The following is a 24,833-nucleotide window of genomic DNA, read 5'->3' on the forward strand; positions in this document are numbered from 1 at the left end:
AGGGAGTTGCTCAAGGCCACATGCAGCAGAGCCGAGTACAGAACTCATGTATCCTGAGTCCCAGTACAGTGCCACTGGGCCATGCTGCCATACAGACCACAATGGCCAGACAAAATATTTTTAGTGGAAGGTGTTGGGACTATGCAGTGCATGATTTGGTTTCAACTGAATCTGGTCCTAAAAGCATTACAGCAGAAGGAAAGAACAAAGGAGGTGAAGGGGGAGAATGAGTTAATAAAATCCACTTCCCCCACCCTGCACTGAGCCACACTGAAGTCGCAGCTTCTTCTATCCCCCTTAGACTGAATACTTGACCCTGTCTTACCTGCAGCTGCTGTTTTTTGCCATTAAGATACAAGGATGCAAATCTTTGGAGACAGCTAGCATTGCAGGGAAGTCATCCTGTATTAACATACACCCTTCCCCAACAGTGACATGATCCTATTTTTAACAAATAGAAAAAAGAATTATATACATAGACAAGCATCCTCTAACAGTTCTAGGAATTTGAATGTTTACCAATGAGAGCAGGATGGAGAACAGTCAGTGCTAGGAAGTTCAATGTTCTTAGAGCCGTAACACACACTTGGGGAGACAGGACACCTGGGTTCTATTCCTGGTTCTGGGAATGGGGTCTAGTGGTTAGAGCAGGAGGGCTGGGAGCCAGGACTCTGAGGTTCTACGTTTAGCTCTGGGAGAGGAGTGGGGTCTAGTGGTTAGGCAAGGGGTATGGGGTGCACGTGCGCTATCTCTGCAGTAAACACCCAAAGGATTTCCATCAATAAGGTTGCACAAGCACCCTATGATAAAAACTTCTTTCCCCTGATAACACCTTCCTGGGTATCTGAGGCACAACACAGGCAGAATTGCAGCATATTGTACCTAGTGGTTTGGAGCCACCTTAAAGTCTTTCACTGTCCCTTTGTGTCCATATGATATTGTGCTGTAACCAGAGCTTCATGAAGTACAATAGGCACATGTTTAAGGATCTGGCAGCCTAATGACGATTCATCCCAATGATGCATCCGATTTAGTGCTATCAGTGTCTTCAGGGTGTGTTTGATGGATGCGTTGATGTCCCCATATCTCATGTGGGACCAATGAATTATAAAATAGCACTGGATAGCTGAAAGTAGAAAGCTTGCACAGCCTGTACATGCCTCTCCCTTCTGCATCAATTCTGCTCCAGCACTGGAGTTGAATTGAGATACTGGCCTGGCACTCAGAACATTTGGATTCAAGTCCTAGTTCTGCCACTGACTCCTTGTGACACCCTGGGAAAATACTTCTCTCTGGGCTTGAGTTTCCAATGCGTAAAATAGGAAACGATCATCCTTCCTTTGCTTATTTAGAATGCAAACTCTTTGGGGGCAGATACCATCTCTTTGTTCTGCACTTGTATAGCACCTAGCCAGGGCCGGTGCAACCACTAGGCTAACTAGGTAGTCACCTAGGGCACCAAGTGGTCAGGGGCGGCGGTGGAGCGGAGGTAAGTTGGGGCAGGAAGGCGCGGGGAGGGCCGCCTGCAGCAAGTAATGGTGGGGGGGCACACACAGGGGAACGGCTCCCCGCCCCAGCTCACCTCTGCACTGCCGCCTCCCCTGAGCACCGCCCCGTTCTGCTTCTCTCCCTCCCAGGGTTGCGTGCCAAACAGCTGATTGGCGCCGCAAGCCTGGGAGGCGGGAGAAGCGGCGGTGTGCTCAGGGAGGAGGTGGAGCAAAGGTGAACTGGGGCGGGGAACTGCCTGGGTCGAGGGGAGGGAGGCAGGGAGGGAGGGGGTGGCGGGGAGCTGCCGCAGGGGAGGCGCCTCGGGTGTGGGGGAGAGGGGGTGGCACAAGGTGGAATTTTTGCCTAGGGCGTGAAACCTCCTTGCACCTGCCCTGCACCTAGCACAAGCTGCCCCTGGTCTATAACTAGGGCTTCTGTGTGATACTGCAATACAAATAATAGCTTCAGACTCCAATCTAGAGCATTCATTACTTTTAAAGGGGAAGAAAGCTTTTTCTAATACTCTGGATGGCCCAGATTCAGCAAGGTAGATATCTAAGCATGATGGCAAATTGGAGAGGTTGCAGAGAAGAGCCCCAAAACAATTCGAGGGATGGAAAAAATGTCTTATGCTGGGAGAGTTAAAGTGCTCATTCTGGTTAGCTTCTAAAAAAAGGAGACAGAGGTGACTTGATTATGGTGTCTAAGTATTTTCATGTGGAGAAAATACCAGGTACTAAATGGCTCTTTAAACTAGCAGAGCAAGGCACAACATTAAACATTAGAAGTTAAAGCCAGGTTCTAGTTAAGGGAGGAGTTAATGCAGGGCAGTCCTTTGGCCTGTGTTATACAGGAGGTCAGACTAGATAATCACAATGCTCCCTTTTGTCCTTATGTTAAATTGAACTTAGAAATAAAGCACTATTAAGGATGATTATCCACTGGAACAAACTCGCAAAGGAAGTTGTGGATTCTCCGTCTCGACATCTTTAAACCAAGACTGGAGGCCTTTCTGGAAGATGTTTTAGCCAAGCACAAGTCACTGGAATCACCACAAGAGTCACTGAGTGAAGTTCTCTAGCTTGTGCTATGCAGGTTAAAGTAGATGATGTAATAGGACCTTCTGGCCTTAAAATCTATTAAAGTGATCTCCTTTGACCATTCTCCTGCCTAGACGTTAGACCAGTTTAAGAACCTTGCTGAATCAGGACCTAACAAAGGGATGTGGAAAACAGAAAGATGGAATACACAACACTTTTACCTGAACAGCTTTCCCTGGAGAACTGCACAGTAAACTCAGAAGCACCCCCAGCATCTAATCTCACAGCATCTGTATCAGTAACAAATAAGGCAGCTTAAAATGAGAGATCCGTGTAAAAATGTTTATTTACTAATGTTTTTTTAATACAGTACCTTAAAAAAATTACACACCTTGGCTCCAATTAAAGTGGGGAGGAAAGGGGGAAAAAAGGAATCTTAACAGCAGCAAAAAATTCATTTGTTTTTTACTCTGTAAATTAAAAAAACCCAAACCCAAAATATGCTTCTGAGACTTTGCGATTTAATTAGGTTACTGAAATGGAAAAACACAAGTCCACTATTCTCAATACATAATTGGCTGTTAATGCATGTGTGAATGTGCGTGCATGTATGTGGGAGTGAGGGAGGCAGCTTGCTAACTCAGAGGGAAAAGCTGTGAAAGTCAGTCAAAGAAGAAAACTAACTCAGCAGCAGGTGGCTTTCCCTACTCAGAACTGTTTGACATTTCTCCTCCAAGAGGGGGCAGGGGAAGCAGCATCATAAAGAATAGGGGAAATCAAGCTGACACCTCCCCCCCCCCCCACATCACACACCCTGAAAAACATTACAAGGTGAAAGCACAGAAATGAGCTATATAATATTCCCCATCCCAAACCTAAAGAGCCTCCTTATGGGAAACCAATGTATCTGGAACACATCTGACCTGAGCGCTGAATTCCCATTGCAAGGAGAGCTACACACAAATTTAAGAAAAGTAACCCACCCCAAAGTGACAAGAGAGAGGAGTTTAACAAGCCATTTTGGTGTTTTTTTGGGGTGGGCAGGATAAGACACACATGTGATACTTTGCAGGGGATTGTGGTCTGTCCAAGACAAGACACTCAGGACCCTGCAGTGCTGGCGAGAGCTGCTGGGGATGGCCAATTTCAGTTTGGGCAACAGCTCCCCAGTTAGCCAAGCAAGGAAGATTTGCTCAGTGACTGAGCCCCATTTATTAGGAGGCTCTGGATGAAATCAGAGGCAAAAAGGATTTCTGCCTCTGCCTGCATTGAATCCCCACCCACTTCAGCTTCAGTCGTTCATAAGAGTGGATAAGGTAATGAAGTGGCGAAGCTATGCTTCCCTTTTCAGGTGGCTTCCAACCACAGCCACTGCTGAGTGGATACAGGATTTCAAACAAATGCAGACATGTCACTGTTGTGCAAGTGAGAGAGTGGAGAGAGTGGGGTCTTTTATTTAATATTTCCATCTGAAGTAGTGCTCAGAACGGGTCTGGACTGACCATCTACTTTTAGCCACGTAAGGGACAGCATGGCAAACATCCTCATTGTGCCACAATGTCCAGTCTCCATGGCCTCCTTGATTCTGGCATGTGTGTGTTACACTGGATTGAGACCCACAAAACTCATTTCATACAGGCCACCAAATCACCAGTGGCTGGTAATGGCTTCTGATTGCTACCAGCTTGGGCTAGATTTGAACCAGTGACCTAGTGGTGAACAAAAGTCCTCCCATTCACCATCCCCTGAGCCATCCAGCCCCTTTTGTACAGGTGAAGTGTTTTTTTTTTAAAATGCATTTCTAGTGAGCAAGGAAGAACATAAAAAGGGATTTTGGAGGTAGGTTTGAAGTCGATTTAGAAAAAACAGGCACATTATTCAACAGAACCCTTTTGTGTCACCCTTCCAAAGATGCTTCATCCTATACTAGGGCTGTACAACAAAAATCATCCCATGCACCTTGACCCCTGCTACTGAAAACAGCGATGCCTGGAGGGCTTCAAAAGGTCACCAGTGGGTTCCGAGTCACATGATACAATGAGATTCCTGCAGAGCGGAAACAAAAATAGCAAGGAGGGAGGGAGAGGGATCCTTATTTTCCAAGAGAGGGAGAGCCCAGCAGCAAGCTGGGAGAAGAAACTGGCTTCTTTTCCTCCATCGTCGAGCAGAGCAAGGTCCTGAAATGAGCCAGCTCAGCCTTTAACAACACACCATGGCATGGGGCGATGAGTCCCTGCTGGCATGCATTCATACCCATTGACCGGCTGGAACAGGCACTCCCAAGTCTTGGGCATGCAGCTCCCTTGCATAGGCACATTAACTGGAGCGACAAAGGGATCTGCAAATCAAAAGACTAGTCCATCTGCACTTTGTTCCATGGAAACACCAGTGGTCTCTGCTTGTTCTGAACCCACAGTCCCAAACCATCCTCCTCCTATCAGGAGGCATGGTGCTGTCATTGCTACAACACGGGAGGACTCAAGCCTCTTGCAGGGATGGCGACCATACAGCTTCAGTATGGGACTCAAGAGTCCGGGACAAAAGCTCCAACTGTAGTTTCATTATCCTAATGATTTGAAAAGCTAAATCATCACCAAAAGCCAGGACGGCAGGCTTTGTAGGTTAAAAACACAATAGGCAAAACTCCATTAAAATGCTTGAGTGCAGGGGATGTACATGGGAAGGGCCAACTTACGCATTTGGACTATGTTAAGGCAGCAGTGAAGAATCCTAAGGACCATCCCTTTCTCCTCTCAAGGATGGAGTCTGTAAAGGAGGCTGAAGCAGACCTTTTCCAAAATAACCTGGTGAAAGTTTAAACCCTGTGTGACCATTAGAACCTGGAACTATGGGATGCTGAGTGTAGTTTTACAGGACAGGTGTAAAAACACCATCAAGCTGAGGTACTGTAGGGTCTATGGGTTTGACTCTGTTCTCAGTCAGACCAGCATAAACCAAGAGACAATGGAGTCACTTCATATTTAAACTGGTTTGACTCAGGTGGAAATCAAAGGCCTTCTCTACACTGGGATATTGATCCATGGTTGATATTATCTGACAAACAAGAGATACCACACCCTCACCCACACATTGGATCCCTTTCTACCAGTGCTGGAATCAATTCTCTAGCAGGCGGTGTTGAAAACAGTGTGGTCCAGTCACCTATACCAGTCAAACCACTTTCAACTCGTGGAAGGAGGGGGCGATCAGTGATCGATACTCTACTATCAACCAGGGACAACCACTGCTTCCTGTCTATACTAGGAGAAGTGTGTGGACTTTAACCCACTAATTAGAGTAAGCGGAGGAGGAGAAGGAGGATTTGGGACACGAAGAATGTCTGGAGCCATTTCCCTTTACCTGACAGGCTGATTTTGCTCAGACAGACTTGTAACATAAGAGCGTGGATGACGGGAGCCCTGGAGAGGGCTGCTAACTCGGTAGTGCTGAATGGCAAAGCAGACTCAGGAATAGGAGTCATTTAAATGAGGATGTAAGACCCCTTTTCTCCTATGGCGCTTCTTTCTGCAGTTCCTGCACTGGAGAGTCCAAGAGACACCTTTCACCAGGATGAATAAGGCGATTCTCCCTCCTACACAGAGAGGAGATTCCTGTTTGTTGTGTCTCATCTGCGTGCTAGGATTGGTTTTGCCTTCAGTGAGGGTCAAGCATTGGTTCATGCTATGTATGTTTGAAGCAGTGCTTAGAGGCAGAAACGCAACCACCACCAAGGGACAGCCTTGCGTACAAGACTTCACCTGATATGGTGGGGGAAGTGGATCCACTTCTAACCCCAGGCCAGGATGGATCTTCTGGTAACAGGCAGAGTCCAATCTGCTTTGGGAAGGAGAGAAATTCAACAAAAAGGAACCCAAAAAAACACGGGAAAGGTTAAACCATAAAAAAAAAAGGGGTGGGGGCAGGGGGGGGACAGAAAAAGTAACAGAGCCCTGTATGTAATGAGTGACTGGAGGTTACTCTACTGAGCCACGCTTTGCCCTCCAACCCAAAACCGAATCAAGAGGAGTTCTGGTTCTGATAGATTGACGCTTTCTCCTTCAGCAAATCCAGACACAAGTGACAGCTCCAGCTCCCTGCAAGAAGAGGTGAAAACTCAGTAACTAGGCTTTCCCAGAATGCTTAGTGAACTGCATATGTCTGAGGGGGCAATTTGCCTGCTGCTGAAATGTGGCCAGCTCCAGGGTGGAACACAGCAGTTGTTTAACAGGACAATAATCTGTTGTTCTAACATTGCTCTAACAGGCAGTGCTATCTAGGGTGCCAAACTGGGGTCTATTTCCAGCTCTGCCACTGACCTACTGTGTGACCTTGGGCAAGTCACTTCCCCTCTCTGTACAACTATTTCCTCTCCCAGCCATTGTTTATTTAGAATCATAAGTGCTTTGGGTCAGGAACTGCCTCACTATGGGTTTGTCCACACAGTGTTCATACTGCTTTAAACTATACCACTTTGAAAATATTATAGCTAAAGCCGCACAACCCCCTAGTATGGGAACAGTTCTACCGGTGCCTCACGCCAGTAGTTTATTCCAGAATCTTGGTTGGGGCCTCTAGATATTAACAAACTACTAATAATAATGCATATGTGATAACAGGTCCCAATCTCTCGAGCCCTCAACCTCTACCACCGTACTAACAACAATCTTGGCTGAGCCCCCAAGGTGCTACCATAATATTACCAATAGTGCCCATACAGTAACAAGGCCCAGATCTTGGTTGGGGCATCCTAGGGACTACTGGGGATGGGTGGGGGGTGGGAGGGGTTATGATATTGCTACCCTTACTTCTGTTCTGCTGCTGGCGGTGCTGCCTTGAGAACTGGGCAGCTGGAGAGTGGTGGCTGCTGGCTGAGAGCATAACTCTGTAGGCAGAGCCACCACCAGCAACAGCGCAGAAGTAGGGATGTATGGTATGGTATTGCCACCGTACTTTTGCGCTGCTGCCTGCAGAACTAGGCCCTTAGTCAGCAGCCACCACTCTCCGGCTGTCCAGCTCTCAAGGCAATGCAGAAATGAGGGTGGCATGGTATGGTGTTGCCACTCTTACTTCTGTGCTACTGCTGGCAGGGCACTGCCTTCAGAGCTGGGCTCCCGACTAACAGCCGCCACTCTCTGGCCACCCAGCTCTGAAGGCAGCACAGAAATGAGGGTGGCAATACCACGACCCCCCTAAAATAACCTTGTGACCCTCCTGCAACTCCCTCTTGGGTCAGGACCCCCAATTTGAGAAATGCTGGTCTCCCTCGTAAAATAAGTATTGTATAGGGGGAAAGCACACAAAAGACCAGATTTCACAGTATGTGATGCATTTTTCATAGTCGTGAATTTGGTAGGGCCCTAAACATATCCTAGCAGGTGTTAATCCAGGACTATGTGCTCCCAGTATGCTAGGAAACAAAGCCCCCAAGGTCTTCAGATATTCCTCCATCTAGATAACATTAAGTGAGAGAATTAAAAGGCAATTTAAAATTAACATGGGTGAATCTAGACCGGAGATTGCTTCTGGCTGCTCAACTGTAACCAGTTTGCTTTGAAACCATGAATCAGTGCACTGTGCAAGGAAAGGTGGGGCTGGTGGAAAATCTGGACTCTGCCACTGTACTCTTGATTTTGCTACCAATGCAGAAATGTTTCCACACTTGGCAGGATGCTGTCCCCATACTTCCTTCCTCAGGATGCCTAATGACATTCCTACCACATCCCAGTTGGCATAGAGACAGTGATGATTTAGTACCAGGAGAATCTACTGGAGCGGGCACTGCCCGGAGAAGGTGTATCTGACTATTTTGACAGCAGGCTGAGGGAGGGAGGTCCACAGACCTCATCTAATCTGACCTCGTGCATGTGACAGACCAAAAAATTTCAGAGATTCTGATGTAAGCAGAAACATCTCTGATCAATTTCAATGGGAGTTGCACCTGTTTCCTCCAAGGCTGAATTTGTTGGCCCTTGTATACAAATCCCCCCTTTTAAAACTCAATATTGGATGTTTTTCTAGCAGATCTGCTCCAACTCAAACATCAACTAATTCAGGATAGTCCCATGGCCAGTGACATACACAAGGTCAGACTAGTTGGATCACAGTGGTCCCTTCTGGTCTTGGAATCTGACTCTAAGAAAGCCAAGGAAAGTTATGGGGAACTTGGAGTATTTGTGCAGCACCTAGCATAATGGGGTTCTGTCCCATGACTGGGCCTCCTAGGGGATACCCACAATACGAATAAGTAGAGTCCCAACCGAACCCTACACTTAGCGCAGTGTTCCCTTCAGCACAAGATCCTACACACACCACTTAGCACATTTGTCAGTTTAAGAGGCACCCAGGACTGGAATAAGTAAGAGGGGGTGCTGCTGCAAATTAGAACTGTGGGGCACTAGGCGGGGGAAGGAATAACTTAGGCAGCAGAGGGATCCATGGGTTAGGATCATAGGGGATCAGCAGAGCTACCTGCGTCAGGGAGCTCAGAGCTGAAATAGCAAGCGAGGCTGCGCAGCAAGTCTGAGGGACCTTGGCAGAGCTAGCCAGGCCCAGAATAGTAGGGGATGTTATACGGGATTCAGAGATATGTGGGAGAAAGTTGCACACTTCCTGCTCGCATCATGCCCAATGCTATCAATCACTAGTGCTTAGAACCAAAATCAGAATTCTAAAGAGAAACAAGAGTGGGCCAAGGAGCACTACATTTACCTTCGGGTGGCTCTGACATGGGCGGAGTTAGACAGTACATGTGATACCCACGATCACAATCATCACAGAAGAGCAGCTGGTCCTAAGCAGAGGGGGGAGGAAAATAAAGGAAAATTCGGATGATTCAACACAGCTTCACAAAAGGGCTCTATTTACAAATCACAGCATGATTCTGCCATCCCACAAAGAACAGAGGGCGCTTTAGTGACATGCAAGTCTAACCAATCCCTCAGGGTCTTCACCAAAGATTAGACCTGCCACATTTGACACTAAAAGCATAAGCCTGTACCACCTGAGCCACAGAAGTAACTCCATTAGCTGATAGCAGTAGCAGATTCCTATGTGAAACAGCCACTGAAGAGTTCCGTGTAACACCTGCAGGGCTGGATCAAAGCATAGGCGCTGACTCCGCAGATGCACCGGGGCTGGAGCACCCACGGGAAAAATTAGTGGGTGCAGAGCTAAGCTCCCTTCCCTCCGCCCCTCCTCCTTCTCCTCCCCCCCTCCCCCGAGCGTGCCACGTCCCCACTCCTCCACCTACCTCCCAGCATTTCCCACCCAGACGCTTCCAAACAGCTGTTTGGCGGCATTAGCATGCTCCGGGAGGGAGGAGCAAGAACGTGGTGCACTCAGGGGAGGAGGCAGGGAAGAGGCGGGGCAGGGATTTGGGGAAGGAGTTGGAATAGGGGCAGGGAGGGGGCAGAGTTGCAGCGGGGACTTTGGGGAAGGGTTGGCAGAGACATGGCAGGGGCGGGGCTTCATGGAAGGGGTGGAGAGGGGCAGGGAGCGGGTCAAGCACCCAGGGGAAAGAGGGGAAGTCGGTGCCTATGCTCACATGCCTAGGGTCCTGGCTCTTAGATTCATGTTAAAAGGTCTGGATTTTAGGTTTTGATTTTCTACCCTTTGGGACTGCAAAACAAATTCTGATAGTGTGACCTGAATGTGATGCAGAGACGTCTGCCTGAGTCTGCAGAGAGCCTGAGACATTAGCTCTGAAAGGATGGAGCTTCTCCACAGGTGACTAATGTAGCGATGCCTGCCTGAGTCTGTGGGGAGCCGATTAATGGCTCTGAGAGCAGAGCTGCCTCATGTGTAACCAACACAGCCTGCCTGTATCTGCAGAGATCCTTAGGTAATGGGAGAAGCAACCACCAAAACTAGTGAGGAAGCCACATTACCCAATTGGAGTAGAACAGGTCCCCTGACCTGGGGGAGAGGGCAATGTGATGGTACACCTGCGGTCTCAAGCTGCATTACTCCAACCTGGAACACACACTCCCCGAGAGCCTACCTTGGACATTATCCATAATCCCACCTCCCAGGTAGTCTCCATTCAGAATTTAAACTCCCACAGTAAACTTCATTCCAAAGATTATTCTCCTGTCTCTGCCAAAACTGTGCAAGTTGCTGCTCTCGCTGTGCAGCATGGCGAGATATAGGCAGACAATACTTGGGGAGATAATTTCTGGACACAAATGGCATGTACCCCTCGGGGCTTGCTGGTCCCCTCTTTAAGCCCCTGTTTGCAGCTGTGGATGCCCAAAGTGTCAAGCTTGCTCTGCCAGGATCGATCTCGCCAGCACTGAAGGGTACTCACATCGTTCTCCGAGGTGCCACAGATGTTGCAGCATTTACACTCGATGCACTGCCAACGGTACGTCTTCACTGCAGCCATCATAACCGGAGTGAACTGGAGGCAAGAAGGGTGCCCTGCCAAGGGGGATGAAATAAAGCCACACATGGATGTTAGACATGTCAGCCCTGGACAAGTGGCAAGAGTTCAGAGAAGCAAGAGAAATGGAAATGAAGCATGAAACATAAGGAGGCAGGAAGATATATACAGGTTATTTCCAAATAGCAGCAACTGCAATGGTGACAGCTCTTGCCCCCAGAGAGGGGGAAAACAGAGAAGGAGCAGTGCTAGACAAGGAATGAAGTAGAAACAAGAGAGACGCTGCTCCAGACAGCAACAGAGGAGAAGGCTCTCCAGCTAACAGGAGAGCAGGGTAAAGAAACAGACAGATGGGGATGCTGAAGCACGGAGCGGAGCAGTGACATGCTCATGGTCACACAGACAGTCAGTGGCAGAGCCAAGAGTTTAACCCAGGAGTCCTGACTTCCAGTCTCCCACTGCTCTAACCACTAAAGACCATTCTCATTCTACAGCTGGATATGGAATCTAGAGGTCCTGAATCCCAGGCCTCTTCTTGCTCTAACCCTCTCCCCCTCCAAAGCTGGGAACATAACCTAGGAGCACTGACTCATAGTCCCCCGGCTCCTCCTTCAGCTGTCTTAGGTGGGACAAAAGAAACCAGGTAGCTAAAAGATTGCCCTGGCCTTAAATAAAAGAGCAGAAATGCTCCTGGCTCTGGGAAGAGAGACATCAGCTTCCCATCATGCATCACTGCAGCCACCCCATGGGACAAATAAGGGGGCATCCAGCATAAAGAACAACCCCAACTCAGTGAAGTGAAGCAGCAGCAACACCTCATGCTGGACCATGGGCATCCAGCCTCTTGAATGCAGGTATTGCAAATCAAAGTACCTGATCGTCCGCAGTCTGAACATGACACCAGCTCCTCCGGGTGCCCAGTCTTCTTATTGATTTTTGAGTCTCCCAGGCAGAAGTCGCAGTAATTGTTGGGCAAAGCCAAGCCATCAGGACCTTTCTTGGCTGTATGGAGAAGAGCCAACCCCACCCCACCAGAGAAAAGGTTATTTAGAGTGAGCAATGACACCTAGAAGGAGAACATTCAACGAGATTCCTGTAGGGACTTTGGCCCACATAAGCTTTCAGATGCAGCAGAGAGGAGGTCACGGCGTAGCAGATGTACCCACTTCTAGATCCCTGCATGGATACAAATTGTATATCTATGGATATAAAGCAGATACCCATGGAGATGAAGGGCTCTAGTGACAATGAGTGAGACCAGCTGGGCCATGGCTAGCGACCAGGCCAGGAACAGCAACAGCAAAAGCAGCAGCATGACGGGCCGCCACTCACAGGAGCCAGCACCCAGCCTGGCAGCTCCTCTGGTGTGGCTGTACTGCCCCCAGCCCTACCCACTGGGGCAGGCACTAGGATCACCAACAGCTGTCCCTGGTCATGCTACTGTGCGCAAACAGCTCGCACACTCCTGGACAGGAGTCCCTTCCATGCAGCAGTGTGCATCTCCTGTCCAAGAGCGTGCAAGCCACTTTCACATATTAGCTTTCGCCGCTGGTTTCGCTCATTGTTGCTAGAGCCTACAACTCCGCAGATATCCACAGGTAAAAAGCGGATATAAATTTTGTCTCTGCAGTACCTTTCATTTGCAGATCTCAAAGCACTTTAGAAACACAAAGCCTCACAAATCTGCATGTAACAAAGGTAACCGTTCTTTTACCTGTGTTATGCAAAGGTAGACAGACACAGAGAGGGGAAGCGTTTCACCTAACACACAGCTAGTTGGGGCTGAGGTAGAAAAAGAATCCAGGAATCTTGAGTTGTGGTTTGGCTAATCTAACCACTCTGCTAATTCCTCCAACCTAGATTACATTGGTTCCCACGGATCCCAGGTGTCTCAGCTCCCTTCTCTAACACACTATGCTCCTAGAGCCAGGGACAGAACCAAGGAGTCCTGACTGAGCCCCTCTGGTTCTAGCCTTCTAGACCCCCCGCTTCCCTCCTAGAGGTGGAGATAGACCACAGGAGTCCCAGTCATAGTCTTGGTTCCCTCACCACTACCTTCTGGCCCTAAGGCTACAGAAGAGCCAGGACACACAGGAGATGGGGTCAAGTCAGGGGCTAATGGTCTTACACTTCTGCTCCTCAGATCTCTGAGAGACGGGCGTCGGGGGCTGCGAATCTTCCTTATCCTCCCCCTCCTCCTCGGCCAGATGGGAGTGAGCATAGTGGTAACTGAGCCCAGGGCGGTTCTTGTAACGCTTCCCACAGACTGCAAAAGAAAATGGGGATGGGTCTGTGCTCCTGGCAGGCACCCGAGCCACAAACATCCCTGCTCATGTGCAACCCCCCAGATCTCTGAGACAGCCCTTCCCAACCCACCCTTCTCCTGAAGACACAGCAGTTAACAGTGTAGAACAGCCAGCATGGCTTCAGGAGGCTGCTTCATGAGCCAGCAGACTCATAGTTTGGCCAGACCCCGAGAAGCCATGGGCATTTCTACCTTTGCTGACTGTAAGCCATAAATCCTTCTACTTTCCCCCTACCTCTCCTCCTTGCCCAGTAAATCTTCATGGGGATGAGAAAGCTTTGTCCAGAACAATCCAAGCCATGAAACACAGAAGGAAATTCCCCATCTTCTCTTGGGTTTAAACCTGCCTAACTCTGAAATTCAGGCCTGAGCCTCCTAAAGGTGGTGTCTCCTTGGATGCATCGTTTCTCGGATCAAGAGACACTGGAACCAAGCTGAAGGCATCCCACACAGACTCTCGGAAAGCAACCACCACATTATCCCCACACACACTTCTGTTGCCTCTGCCTGCTTTGCTGTCCCTAAAAGGCAGCTGCTTTACAGCCACAGGGCATAGAGAAAAGGCCTGTTTTCTATGCAATAAACCAACCTCCCTTGCAGGGCTGGAAGTAGAGAGCATAATGCCCCTGGAATTGGGAGCCACTTCCCCAGTCTACATTCCTTTCTTACCATTTACCCCTGATATTGTTTGGTACCAGAATGGCAGCCTCAGAGACCAAAGCCCACGGAACAGGTACAGCGCAGGCAGCATCAGCACAAGTTTCTCTCACACCCTCTGGCCACAAGACAGCCAGGACAAGTCCTACTGTGAAGGGACTTCCCCACCACTGTGGGGTGGCAGACTGAGATGTCAGTCTTCATGGCATATCCACTGGCCTCTCAGTGTCAACAGAAGGCTTCTGAGAGCGGCGCCACTGGGAACTGGCCTGAGGCCAACCTGACTCATTTCATGTACTAGCGAACAATCAGCAGTCAGATGGTAGCTGCTTTTGGTCATCACCAACAGCCTAGGCTGTATTCGAACTGGTGAGCTGGAAGTGAGGGGCTTGTATTCTACCCCACATCCTGAGCCACCTGATACCCGTTATAGCAATTACATCTTGCTTAAAACAGAACTGGGGGTGGGGGCTGGGACAGATACGGCAGGTTTTCTGTTGCAATCCACTCCCTTTGTGCCACTGGAGTGGGAACCTCCTACAAGACTACAGCTTGGGAAACCCTCAGTAGCCAGAGCTGGCTCTTATGCCTCCCTCTTTGCAGTTCCCAGCATAGGGGTGGTGTGCGTGTCTCCCTCTCAGGAGTGGCTGGAGCACAATGTGCTGCTGCTATCCCCAGCTGGCACATGGTTCCTCAGTGATCATGCCAAGCATTCCCCCTAGCTTGCTCTCATTTGCTTTGGCGGTGGAAGCTGGGCCACCGTAGAGGATCTACCCTTGCATGCAAAGATCCCTAACTTGGCCGTCTTGTTTTATCCCACTTAACCCAGTGAGACAAAACCCCCAAATCCCACTTATCGATGCCACCAAGCAGCTGAGGCAGAAGGGCAGTAAGCAAAATGTTCAGAAGAGTTCTTAGAAGAGCCTAAACCCCACTGAGCTTCAATGAGACTTGGCTTCCCTAAGTCACTTTTGAACCAGGGCTTGTTTGAACCAGGCACTGTTCCCACTATAAAGGGTTTGTCAGAGCAGCTCTATCAATAGAGCTTCATCAGCAACCCCTCCCTAGGCCATGTCTACACTAGGGATTTTGACCTGCATAATAGCTATGTCAGTCAGCGATACAAAGAGGGGAGATCGCTGACCGATAAAGCCATGCTGGCAGAAGTCCCTAGTATCATCAAACCAGCAAAGCCGTACTTTTACTGATACAGCTTGTTTTGTTCAGGGGGAATCTGGGTGTGCGTGTTGGTTTTACTGTGCTGGGATAGCGCTGTCCATGCTAGGAGTGATTTGTCAGTGTAGTATATAGACTGAAACCCACCCAACTCGTTTCATATGCCGGCCTCCCAACCACAGTCAGATGAGGACTGCTTTCAGTCACAATGACCCAGACTGGATTCGAACTAGTGGTAAGGGGTTTGGTATTCTAGCCCCACTCTGAGACAGCTGGTGTCCATTATATCTATTACATTCTGCTTGAAACAAAACTGGGGAGGGGGGAAGAATAACAGTAAAGCACTCCCAGCGTGGACATGGGCTTTAGTGGAGATGCAACCTATACCATCAAAAAAAAAAAAAAAAAAAGAGTTCTTTTGACAGTATAACTTATACTAAGTCCTCGAACGAAATAAGCTAGGATTTTTTTTGCTGGTATAGTATGTCCACACTAAGGATTTTACCGGCACAGCTTGTCGGTTACGGGTCACTTCTAATTGACATAGGTAGGCCAGAAATACTTTTCAGTGTGGGCCATGCCTTAGGCTCCTAAGTCACTTAGTTGCTTTGGATAACTTTACTTAAAATCCCTATTACCCACGCTTACTAGTGGGTGGGAATGGAGTCCTGGCTGGATAACAAGGAGGAGAGAGGCAGGGAGGACTGAGGGAAAGCGATGAAGCTTAAACTGGGTCTTGGAGAAGGATGGATTAATTGGAGCTTGCCAAGATTTGCCCGGAAAAGCAAAGCTGGGGACAAGAGAAAGACCAAGCCTCTTCGTTATTTAACTGAAGACCTGGATCTAGCAAAGAAAGGGGAAAAAAGGCAAATCCCTCTAAAACCACTTTAAGCCACCGTCAATTTACATAGCGATTAAAATGCCCATTTGCCAAAGGGAATTATTGCTCTCTTAGCTCTGTGTAAACACAAGTACAAACCAGGCCTGGCTAGCTCCTCCAGCAGCACTGTTCTCTGGATACTTCTGCCGTGGCAGGGATCTTGCACACACTGGCTTAGATGGAATGAAATTGGACTCTGAGCAGTCATTGGGAAAGCCAGGGTTATGGTTAGCTTCTTGATGGCTGGCCTCTAGTCTAGGCAATACCACATTATAAGTATTTAATAGTCATGTCAATGAGAATTAAAATGTCTATTCTTTATTCTGCGTATTTCATTCAAAGAACCCAATGCACTTGACAAAGGGGGATATTTATCCACCACTTTATAGATAACAGAAATTAAGACCCTTGCAAAGATCATGCAGAGTCTCCGACGTCAGAGTCTGAAGCAGAACTCAGGAGTTCTTACTTCCACCCCCACTTTGTTCTAACCACTATATCCCACTCCCCTCCTGGAGCTAGGAAGCCTGACTCCTCCTCTCCTCCCCTCCCCACTCCAACCCATTAGACCACCACTCACCCCTCCTGGAGGTAGGACTAGAGCCCTGAGGGTTCTGACTCTCAGGCCCTGGCTGTAACCAGACAATACTGTTGCACCACAGAGAACAGAGGCAGCAGAGTGGCTGGGGGAGGGTAGGAGAGCCCATACGCTGAATTTCTCTTCACTACAGATGCCACGTAACAAATGATGGGTGATCAGGCCCCATGTGAGGAGTTTAATGAGGTCAATGAAGTATGCACTGTTACAGAAAATTGCAGACCCATAACTTTGCTCATCAAATATTTAACAGAGACTGCAAATTCCAGAGCCCCAGCCAACGCACTGGCTTGCCCAGGAGCCTTTTGGACCTGGTGTTGCATTAATATCTAATCCCGGCTGTGGAAGAAAAGGGAAGCATTTGGCAGAGCCATGCAGGTGCAGCTTAAGCGAGATGGGGTAGCATATTAGCTAGGAGGCACAGGAGCCCAGTGAGTCAAAAAAGCCACCATAAGTCTAAGCTAAGAGGCGGAATGGCAGCATAAGGAAAAACCAATTTGACTCTTATTACACCATCATTTACCAGCTGGGCATGTGTCACTGGTGTCCTTGCCAGGCCAGGAGGCATTGCTACAGCAGCCAACAGGGACCAGTTCAAGCCGTCCCACCCCCTTCAGAATTTTGAGGACAATGGTCAACACCCCACATGATGTCATTCATTCAAACATCTTGCAGTTTTAAGGGACCCATAACATCTCCATTTCTCAAAGGCATCCCCTGTGATAACCCAGAACCCCTAGTATAAAGATGGTCCTTATGTTTCAGAGGAGGCCTAGCCAGCACCATCACAGAGGGAGAGAAATCATGCTTTTTTTAAGTACATATATTTGAGACAAAATCTCAATGGCAGTTGATAACCTTTGACCCTCATCCAGAGTCTGACATGGCCGGGTTCTGACAGAGTAAAAGCACAGTGCCTATTCCAGTAGCAATATACTTTGGCATTCCTTGAAGGAAAAGAGTCATGCCTCAGCCATTCCAGAGTGGGTTTGATTTATCACATGAATTTACTGCTGGCGAAAAGGGCCAGATTGACATCCCAAGACAGTGAGGCCTCTTTGCATCCACAGCACCAGGAACAGCTGGGCATATTTCTCCCCGCACTATGGGCAAGAAGGAAGATTTTCAAAAGCAACTAGCAATTTTGAATACCCTGTTTGAGACATCTTTGAGGGGCCTGATTTTAAGCAAGTGCGTGGGCCCAACCTCTGAAAAACAACTAGTCTGACAAGGGAACTTGATAAGTTTATGATCAGGCTAACATGACAGAGCTGCCTGAGATAGCAGAGACTGGACTCAATGAACCAGGAGGTCCTCCTTAGTGTAATGTTCTGAAAATCAGGTCCCTTTAATAAGGACGCTCAGGTTGGGCAACCCAAGATTACCAGTCACGTTTGAAAACCCTGGCCAAAGTGAAAGGGGAAGCTCAGTCTCCATGGCCCATTAATCCATGGCCTCTAAGGCAACAGGAGAGCCAATCTGTGCCAACTGTGGTGGCGGTTTGGTTTGATTTTTCTTGGTGCTCTGGATTGAGACCCCACTCCAAAGAGTTTTAAAACTAACATTCCAGGAGAACAAAGTCAGGAGGAAATAAAAAAAAGCAGACAGAGAGAATGGACTACCTCGGTCGGGAGGTTTCAAGGTATGCTTTTGTTTGTAACTATCTGAAATACAGAAAGAGAATAATGAGAAAAAAGGTGAACACACCATAGGTCACACACATGGCAAGCAACAGAGAGCAGAGTGATTTTAAAAGGAGAAAATAGGAAAAAATACTGCTTAGTTTTCTTAAAAAACTGGTGACAATTCTACCAGGACAGTAGGAAGGAGAGAGAGAAGTAACTGCAAAAACTCAGGATTTTGTACATTCTTTTGCCAATTTAAAGTTCAGAACTGCAGGAATAGCCGCTCCCTTGGGTTGCTTAAGCTTTTCCAGTGACATTCCCACTGACAGCTAGGAAGGAAATAACAGCATAGAACTCTGCAAGGGGCAGCATGGGACGAGTTCTTGGGGGACGTAGTGGCTGCTACCAAATCAGAAACGGAGTCACACACAACAGGGACGTCATAGAAATCCCATTTACTTGCCCTAGACACGCGCTTGATGTATTCATTCCCGGCAGGGCTAGTATGCCTTTCTGTTGCCAATAAAATTACTGAAATTGAATCCCATTAGAGCTAAAATTAGCTCTCCCACACCACAAATGTGGCATGAAAACCATGTTTCGTGGCCAGAGCATGGACCAAAAGGTCTTTAGGACAACAATCAGCAGAGCAGCGACTATATCTCCAGTAGGACAGAATTGATCCCTGCCCTCCAGCTGAACTATGAGGTCTGAGAAGAGGGAGAGGACAAAGTAATTGGATTCCACAAACCCTGCAGCAAACAGATAGCTGAGTCATGTATTGAATAGCATAGGGAAGGGTGGGTAGGGCTTTTCCAGGCCCATAAAACAGACTGAACCTAGAAATCAAAGACAGGAACCCTGGTTAGTGGGAATGAGACCTCCGTGTTCATTCTCCCCACTACCCATACCCATACAATCAAGAGGCAATTCTCACCATTAGATTCAGAGACCCTGGCTGGACACTAATATGGAGCTCTGACAGCTCCTTGCAGCCGAACAAAAAAGTAACATGTTGGCACTGCTGCCAGAAATGCCGCTCACACCTGTGGTGCAGGCTAAAGTGTTGCAAGAATGCAAGCGGAGTGACCAGCCGTTTCATGCAGTCCAGACATCTGCAATGGCCTCCTTGCTTAGTGAACATTCTGCTGGAGTAGGAGAACCTACCCCCAATGCCAGATATTGCATGTGTCCTTCCAGGAAAAAAACAAACAAACTGTGGATTCTCCGCACCCAGCAGAAATGACAGATCTGGATTAGGGCTATGACTTCAGTAAAAACAAAGAAGGGGGAACTTACAAGTCCTCTAAATATTCTCAGATCCACCTTCATTTTGAATGACTATCACACCCCTGCAAAAATCACATCCTGCCCCCAATGGATCCTGGAACACTACTCCCTTCAAAAGCTCACTCCAAAAGCAAATACATTGGAGACAGGTTGGTCCCAGAGTACAGACTACAGGGAGACAAGCGTTTTTCATACTCACTGTCGCAGGCATAAGGTTTATCTCTATCTTCTAATATGGCTGCATCCAGCTTCTTCCGAGCACCACTGACGCCTTTACCCTGGGAACCAGAAAACATATCAGTAAAGTGCCATCGCCAAGACATTTGCTTCTAGAATTTAGTCATTCTTATGCCACCAAACTAGCTGACAGTCCATAAGGGACTAGTCAAAGGGGCTCCTGCATGCCTGTAGTTAAGCTAACAAAATAAGCAATCAAATAGCGCCCCTTAGTGGTCTTTGCCTAAGATAATTTATAGATTTTAAGGCCAGAATGGACCATTAGATCATCTAATTTGACCTGTGTAACTCAGACTGGAGAATTCTGGCCAATTACACAAGTTACTGGGCTCAATTCATGGGTTTCACTAAAGCTTCTTCCAAAAAAGTATCCAGTCTGGATTTGCAGACACCAAGAGATGGAGAATTCCCCACTTCCCCTGAGAGTTTGTTCAACGGCTAACCACTCTCACTGTGAAAAACGTGTGCCTTATTTCTAATATGAATTTGTCTGGCTTTAACATCTAGCCATTGGTTCTTGTTCTGCCTTTCTCCAATAGGTTAAAGACCCCTTTAGTAAACTGGGATTTTCTCCCTGTAAAGGACATATACACCCTAAATCAATTCACTTTTCAAATCTCCTTTTTGATAAGCTACACAGACCTTTTAGGGAATGTCTACACTCAGTATGCCTACCCTCTTAAGAGTATGTCCCAGAGCCAGAGCTCCAGCCCAAGCTTTAATGTCTACACTGGAATTTTACAGCCCCACCACCTGAGCCCCACAAGTCTGAGTCAGCTGACTTGGGCCAGCCACAGGTGTTTAATTGTAGCATAGACATACCCTAAGTCTCTCCATGCATGTTCACCAGCTATCAATCACCTCCCTCCTACTCACTACTCAACTATCTATACATTCAAGTAGATCACATGCCAGGCAAGAACTGGCCTTGGAGACCAACACAAAGTGGGTCACAGATTAAAACAATCAGATTTTCTCAGGAAATTCAAAGAACCACATTAAAGTGAACTAAGACGTGGTTATTTACCCAGTTGATCCAGCCCAGCTACCAGAGTCTGACTATCCCTTGAGAGATTTTCCCATTTTCTGAACATGAGACAGAGACTGTGATAGCATAATAATGACTATTCTCTAAACTCATGCTTCAGGGCTTCAGCCCTGCATGGGTTAGGAAGGAATTTTTTTTCCCTCCGATACTCTATTATCTATTTTGGTTTTCTTCCATCTTTCTCCGAGATCAGCCACTGGAGGACACCCATTGGGGTGGACTGGCACTCTGAGATGGTTCAGAGGATCCTGTGTCTTTCACACCTGGCTGATGTGTCTTTTCCAAATGTTCAGGGTCTAACTGATCACCAGATTTGGGGTTGGGAAAGCATATTCCCCCAGGACAGACTGGAAGGGACTTCAGGAGGTTTTCATCTTCCTCTGCAGCATGAGGTATGGATCATCTACCAGGATCATCTGGACATGTCTCACCTAATTAATTCCCTACCATTAAGCATTGGTGGCACCTCCCTCTCTCCTGGAGCACACAACAGTTTAGTTTCCTGAGGACTAAAATGCTTTGGCTTAACTGAAGTCAATGTGGCCACTGCAGGAGTGATTGGCTGGCTGAAATTAAATAGCCTGTACTATATAGGAGGTCAGACGAGATGATCTAATGGTTGCTTCTAGCCATAAAGTCTATGGAACTGAAAAAGAAGTGAACCAGCAGTAGTAATCACCCAGAACATCTAACCCACAGGTGAGTTCTCATTAAAATTCTTTCCAGACAACATTGCAACAGCATTTGAGCAATTGCTTCAGCGCTCTCCTGACTGGTCTACTGTGAGACTGTAGTATGTATGTCCCACCTTCATCAGTGCAACTCCAATGGACATTTCAACTGCTGCATCATCTAGACCAGGGGTTCTCAAACTGGAGGTCGGGACCCCCCAGGGGGTCACAAGCTGTCAGACTCCACCCCAAACCCTGCTTTGTCTCCAGCATTTATAAGGGTGTTAAATATATTAAAAAGTGTTTTTAATTTATAAGGGGGTCGCACTCAGAGGCTTGCTATGTGAAAGGGGTCACCAGTACAAAAGTTTGAGAACCACTGATCTAGACCCTATCTGATGACATGATGGCAAAAATGCACATGATGTTGTCTAATCCAGGCTCTTGGCATTGCTAGCACCAGTCGTAGTGAGACAGTGGGAGGTTTGGGAAGGGCTGGGCAACCAGCCTAGGGTTTTCAAAGCAGGGAGCCAGGTACCCAAATCCCACTGAAATTCAGCTGAGTTCCCCTAGGCTTCTTTGGAAATCCCAGCCCTATTTCTTAACATTGTGGCAACGTGTTCTGTAACCGTGTTGGGTGTGGATATACATAGTATTGAAAATGGTTTACAACATGATCACAAACATTAATGGTGACAGGCCTTTACAGCGAGCATTGGTATATCAGACTTCAGGAGAAATTCATAGGGCAGACTCAGCACAGTCACTAGGCTGGGCCCATCGAGACCCACAACACCATAACTCATCCAGCTGGCATTACCTTGGCTTTGCCCTTGCCTCGTCGCTTTGGTGTATCCTCTTCATAGTCTTCATCATCCAGATCATCCAGGAAGTCATCAGGTTCAAGGATCCGCTGTAGAGGGGAGAGGGTTTATTGTAGGGGGGAAAAAAAACTTGGCATGGTTTGGGAAAGAAAGAAATGGAGAATGGACAGTGACGTTAGAACCTGGCTGAGGGATGTCCACCAGAAGCTACAAACACACAGGGAGGAGTAAGTGGCATATATGAGGGGGTGGGAATTTTCAGGTACATTTTACTCCCAATCACACCAAAGAGAAGGCTGGTCTTGTGGTTACAGAACCAGGCTGTGATTCAGAAGACCTGGCCCTCAGCTCCTGGATCCATTATGGACCTTGGATGAGTCTCTCAGTCCCCAATTCTGCATGAAACTTTTAAAGTTAGCCACACATTAAGTACCGAGTAGTGATTTTTTTTTTTTAAAAGTGCAGGAATTTAATCCAGGGGCACATAAAACATCATAGCCAAGAACCTTATTGCAGAACAGACTCATTGATGAGAGAACTGCAGTGCCAAGGAACACTGCTCATCCCAAACTGGGAGCTACTGGAAAAGGCCCTACAAAAATGCCCTACTAGGGGAGTAAGAGAGAAAAATTAATTACTATGGAGCAGATTCTCTATTCTCACCATTAGAGGAAGAGACACAAAAGTGATTGCCTTCTCCTTTAATGCATGCTTGGATGGAGGAAGTAGGGATGATACAATGTGTAGCAGATTTTGCTATCCCCAAAGTACTTAATTGTAACAAACAGAGTATAAGTAATGGTGGCTAATTATGGATTACTGTGACCACTGCCCATCATGGTCTCATTGTTTGCTTGTGCTCCCTAGTCCGTTTGTTGTGTCCACTCGTGTTCTCTGGTCTTACACTCAGACGTTAAGTTCATTGGGGCAGGGGACATTTCTTTGCTCTATGTTTGTACAGGGCCCAGGCACAACGGGCTCCTAGGCACTATTTACATGACAAATTAAATGAGACTACTCACGGTTTTAAAGTTAGGCACTGGTTAGATTGGAGCTTTAATCTTTTGGTGCCTCAGTTCCCTACCAGTAAAATGGGGATAATACTTTCTCACTTTCAACCCAACACTTTGCCTGTCTTGTCTATACAGAACTTTTCAAATAGAGATTGTCCCATTAACTAACACAATATGTGCACAACACCTGGGAGAATAGGGCCCTGATGAGGCCTCCAGATGCTGCTGTGATACAAGAAAAAAAAAAAAAAAATCAGTCCCATGCAAAGGATATATAACACAGACACCATCGTAAAGAGTGCTGTATAAAAGCCTAGAAAGAAAAATATTGTTTACACTGAAGTTCCCGTGATAATACATTTCTTTAGCACCTTTTGTCCCTATATGGAGCATGGAGGGGGATTGCTTCACACAACGCTAAGTTGCAGCTGTCTCTGCGATGTAACGCAGATTCTGATTGTGGAGAACTGGGAAACTTCTGATTTATTTTTATCAAAGAATGTATGACTCAATTTCCCTTCTCACATTATATAATTGCCTACTAAGTTTGAAGGGGTTAAACTTTTCTCTTGAAACAAGACAAGCAGTACAGTGACTCAGGGGAAGTCACTTAGCATAAATGAACTATCAGAAACTAACAACATTAAGGGATAATTACTGCAACTCTCTAAAGATCCCCATAGCATGGGGGCAAACTGCAGAGACTGTTTTTGACAGGTTCCTGAGAACCAGCAGACAGAGAACTGAGAAATGTACAGAATGGACGGACAGCATGCTTTTTTTTTTTTTTTTTTGGGGGGGGGGGGGGTTGTCACTCTGATTATAGTTTCATGTCAGCTCCTGGACCCAAGAGGAACAAACCCAGACAAAAGGTTTGAGGGACCCTGAAACCTTACAGGGTCTCAGGTGGAAGATGAACACCACCTGGTAAAACAGCATGGGTGCAAGATATTTATGGTTTTCAAGATATGTTTTCTCTGTAGTGTTTTTGGTTCTGAATAAATACCTTCCTTTATGAAGGATGGCTGGTCACTAAACTCTGTCATTGTCCCTGGGAATGAGCAGGACAGCAAGAGCTGAACTAAACTCCATCTTGCTATGGTGATCACAGTGAGTTTTAGGAGGAAATTGTAGCTTAAATCTCCAGAAAGAAGGGAGAGGAATGCAGGTTCCTGCTCCAAGACCTGAATGGAGATGCCCTAAGCCAGACCACAAAGGAGTCTGGAATGCAGTTGCCTTGGTTTACTGTGACATCAGTTTCACACCAGCCTACCAATTTCATCTGGAGTTACTCCTTATTTACACTAACCAACCCCAACAGTTTAGGACAAGAGTAAGAATGCATCTGCCTGAAAGTGCATTTGGGAATCCAGGAGGGAGAACTGGAATTTGGCCAAAGACCTCAACTCTTATGGAAAGAGCCACAGAATATTTTGTGACCAGAAAATATTTTGGAATTTAAGGTCCTACACACAATGAACTGTATACAACTCAATTTATCTGCCCGAGAAGGACAAAGAACAGAGCCAACCCTCCTGGGATTTTAACATGTACTTCAAGCAAGTCTTCCTCTAAGGCTGTTTAACATAGTTGCTCTGCAG

The 24,833-nt window shown here is 47.2% G+C and overlaps 1 protein-coding gene and 1 long non-coding RNA gene across 7 annotated transcripts in view; both read right to left on the minus strand.

The window, feature by feature from the left end:
- Nucleotides 1-1,678, minus strand: part of LOC140914324 (uncharacterized) — a 72,058-nt gene extending 70,380 nt beyond the window's left edge. The window contains exon 1 of the long non-coding RNA XR_012159827.1: nt 326-1,678. This is a non-coding gene — a long non-coding RNA (uncharacterized LOC140914324). The remainder of the gene's footprint in view (nt 1-325) is intronic.
- A 1,178-nt stretch (nt 1,679-2,856) lies between these two features.
- DPF2 (double PHD fingers 2) overlaps nt 2,857-24,833 on the minus strand; it is a 45,712-nt gene continuing 23,735 nt past the window's right edge. For 3 of the 6 annotated variants that reach the window (XM_073351847.2, XM_073351848.2, XM_073351852.1), the window contains 8 exons: nt 22,216-22,308; nt 19,639-19,717; nt 18,147-18,188; nt 13,037-13,174; nt 11,782-11,910; nt 10,834-10,946; nt 9,237-9,318; nt 2,857-6,622 (listed from right to left, as the gene is read on the minus strand). In XM_073351847.2, coding sequence (XP_073207948.1) covers nt 6,546-6,622; nt 9,237-9,318; nt 10,834-10,946; nt 11,782-11,910; nt 13,037-13,174; nt 18,147-18,188; nt 19,639-19,717; nt 22,216-22,308 — 753 coding nt within the window. In that variant the 3' untranslated portion in view covers nt 2,857-6,545. The remainder of the gene's footprint in view (nt 6,623-9,236; nt 9,319-10,833; nt 10,947-11,781; nt 11,911-13,036; nt 13,175-18,146; nt 18,189-19,638; nt 19,718-22,215; nt 22,309-24,833) is intronic. The other 3 variants (XM_073351849.2, XM_073351851.2, XM_073351850.2) reach the window with 3 other exon arrangements.

The sequence above is a fragment of the Lepidochelys kempii genome, chromosome 7 (assembly GCF_965140285.1).
Source record: "Lepidochelys kempii isolate rLepKem1 chromosome 7, rLepKem1.hap1, whole genome shotgun sequence".
Lineage (NCBI taxonomy): Eukaryota > Metazoa > Chordata > Testudines > Cheloniidae > Lepidochelys > Lepidochelys kempii.